Consider the following 2,510-nt stretch of genomic DNA (forward strand, 5'->3'; position numbering starts at 1 on the left):
GTCATCACAGGACACAGGCGAACACAAACGCCGCGTAAGAAGGGAAAGACCCCGAGGTCAACCTTCAAAGAGCCAGGGAAGACGTCTTTGTCACGGAACCGTAAGAGACCCTGCACCCAGCCCACGGTCAGGTCGCGTCTATGGGGAGCTCAGCTGGCCAGCGGTGTTTTCAGTCATGCCATTGGGCATGGGATCAAGAAGCTGGGAGGAGAATGGTTCCCTTTGCATGGCGGTGCCGGCAGAGACTGGCAAGGGAACCACGGATGCAGACAGAAGAACCCACAGGCCTGTCTTGGAAGAAGCGCAGCCAGAGCATCCCTCAGAGGCCAGGAGGGCGAGACTCGCCCCCCAGCCCTCAGATGTGTGGTCGGGAGACCAGGCACAGAGAAGGACACTGTGCTTGGTGAGGCGGAGGGCTAGTGAGAAAGAGGAAGGAGATGGACGGACACCGTGGCTGCAGCCGCAGGCTTGGGCAGGGACGACGGTGAGCTCGGCGCAGGGCCGGGCGGGTTTCCTTCCGCGGTGCATGAGGCTGCTCTGGGTTGGAGCCGGCTCAACAGCACCGCACAACTATCACGACAGCGGTGCCGGGGAAGAAAGGCCTGGCTCTCTGCTTCTACAGAGGTGGTGGTTAGCTGCCTCACCCCACCCTCACCCCCACCCAGTAGATTGCACCCCGGGGGACTTTCTCCCTGGTGCTGAAGGTTGAGCCCACCTGGGTACAGCCCAGGAGTTCCGGGGCGCCGCTGTGGGGCGGCATCAGCTCCCTGGTGGTGGGTTTGAGTGGTGATGGTTGGTTGGTTGGTTGGTTGGTTGGTTGGTTGGTTGGTTGGTTGGTTGGTTGGTTGGTTGGTTGGTTGGTTGGTTGGTTGGCTGGTTGGTTGGTTTGCTATCCAGGGAGAAGGAGCACCCCCCCCCCCATGGCGCAGTTTAAACCCAGCTGCGGCTTTGGGGCCACTTGGCACCCTCTGCCCTGACTCAGGGCCTGTGGCGCCAGGTGGGCCGGTCGAGAGAGACTGCTGTGACCGCCAGCGAGCAGGACTCTCTTGCGATTCTCCCCAGGGGTCCGTCCACTAAGCCTGGACATCCCAGCACAGAAGCACCGGGCCCTGGTGGTCGACATCTTGGTGGACATAGTGTGTGCCGGCCATGTGGAGTCCCCGCCTGCATTCCGGCACCTTCCTCCTCTCCTCTCCTCTCCTCTGGGCTTTGTGCTTCCTCTCTCTCTCTCTCTCTCTCTTTCTCTCTCTCTCTCTAATTTTGGAAGCAGTTCTCTTAGCAACCAAAAAAAAAAAAAAAATAGGCACACTTAATTACAACCTCAGGAACAGACGCTCCAGACAGCGTCTGTGAGCCTCGCTTCCCGGCTGCTCCCCGGCCGGCCGTCTCCGGAGACCTTGTGCCGGTGCTGCGCGCCTTTTCCCTCTGGCTGCCAAGAGAGCGGGCGAGCGGGCGAGCGAGCAAGCGTACCATCCACAGCCTGGGCCGCCACGTGGGGAGTCTCCCTGCCATCACGCCCTCCCACCTGGTCTCCCAGAGACCCCTGGGGCGGGGCGTGTTTGAGAGGTGCACACGGCGGTGGGGACAAGGCTCACTGTGGCTGGCGGTGTGGAGTCAGGACACGGCAGGCTGTACCGGATGATTTCCTTGTTGTTCTCTCTTTATGAGCGAGCGAGCAAGTGAGTGAGCGAGACAGAGAGAGAGAGACAGATCTTGTTTTCTGCCGTGTAATTACCACGATGGGGGTGTGCCAACGATGGAATTGCTACTTGCGTCTGGTCCTCGGGAACTGGAATGTGGGTCATGCTCAGAAGCTCCGCTCAGCCGGGGCTGTGTGCCCCTGAGCCTTGGCTCTGCCAGGAGCTTCCTCCAGCATCTGGGCAGGTGGCATGGCACCCACCCCACCCGCCTGCCTCACTCTCTCTGCTGAATGACAGACAGGACCCAGTGCAACGGGCTTCTTGGGAACATAGAACCCCACTCAGCCCCACTCCCCCTCCAGCGTGCCAACCGGCCCAGAGCTCACTTCCCGGTAATCCTGCTGCCCAGCCGGAGCAGAACCAGCCCCTGGCCCGGCGGAGCGCACAGGTGACTTCCAGAGTTTGCGGGCTAGCCGTCCTCCTGCAGGACACGTGCCCCGCGCCCGCTCCGCTCCGAGGCGCTTCACAAAGCCTCACATGACACGCGCCGCGGCGGCGAGCGTGAGCAGGGTCTGCCTCCAGCGCCTGTCTCTGCTCAGTGGGCTCCCGGCTGACAGACAGAAGATGGGGTGGGCTCTGTCACCCGTGCCCCGGGCCTGGCGTGCCCGGCCAGCCCCGAGACTGCACCGTGCCCTGTTGCCGCCCACCCAGAGGCTCCCTGCCACCCCGGCGCCCAGCAACGGGGTCTCCCATGTGGCCTTCCTTCCCGCGGCGGAGAGGGTTATATAATGTGGGGACAGCTGCCCAAGTCGGAGGAAGATGAAGTCTTTGTTAAATGCCTTCACCAAGAAGGAAGGTAGGGGGGAAGGC

The 2,510-nt window shown here is 62.2% G+C and overlaps 1 protein-coding gene across 1 annotated transcript in view; it reads left to right on the top strand.

Moving 5' to 3' along the window:
• Positions 1 to 2,217: 2,217 nt before the first annotated feature.
• LOC101660299 (SH3 and multiple ankyrin repeat domains protein 2) overlaps positions 2,218 to 2,510 on the top strand; it is a 283,278-nt gene continuing 282,985 nt past the window's right edge. The window contains exon 1 of the mRNA XM_045297137.1: positions 2,218 to 2,496. Within this exon, the coding sequence (XP_045153072.1) occupies positions 2,460 to 2,496 (37 nt within the window). The 5' untranslated portion in view covers positions 2,218 to 2,459. The remainder of the gene's footprint in view (positions 2,497 to 2,510) is intronic.

The sequence above is a fragment of the Echinops telfairi genome, unplaced genomic scaffold (genome assembly GCF_000313985.2).
Source record: "Echinops telfairi isolate 266 unplaced genomic scaffold, ASM31398v2 ScPeMD7_7417;HRSCAF=8455, whole genome shotgun sequence".
Taxonomy (NCBI): domain Eukaryota; kingdom Metazoa; phylum Chordata; class Mammalia; order Afrosoricida; family Tenrecidae; genus Echinops; species Echinops telfairi.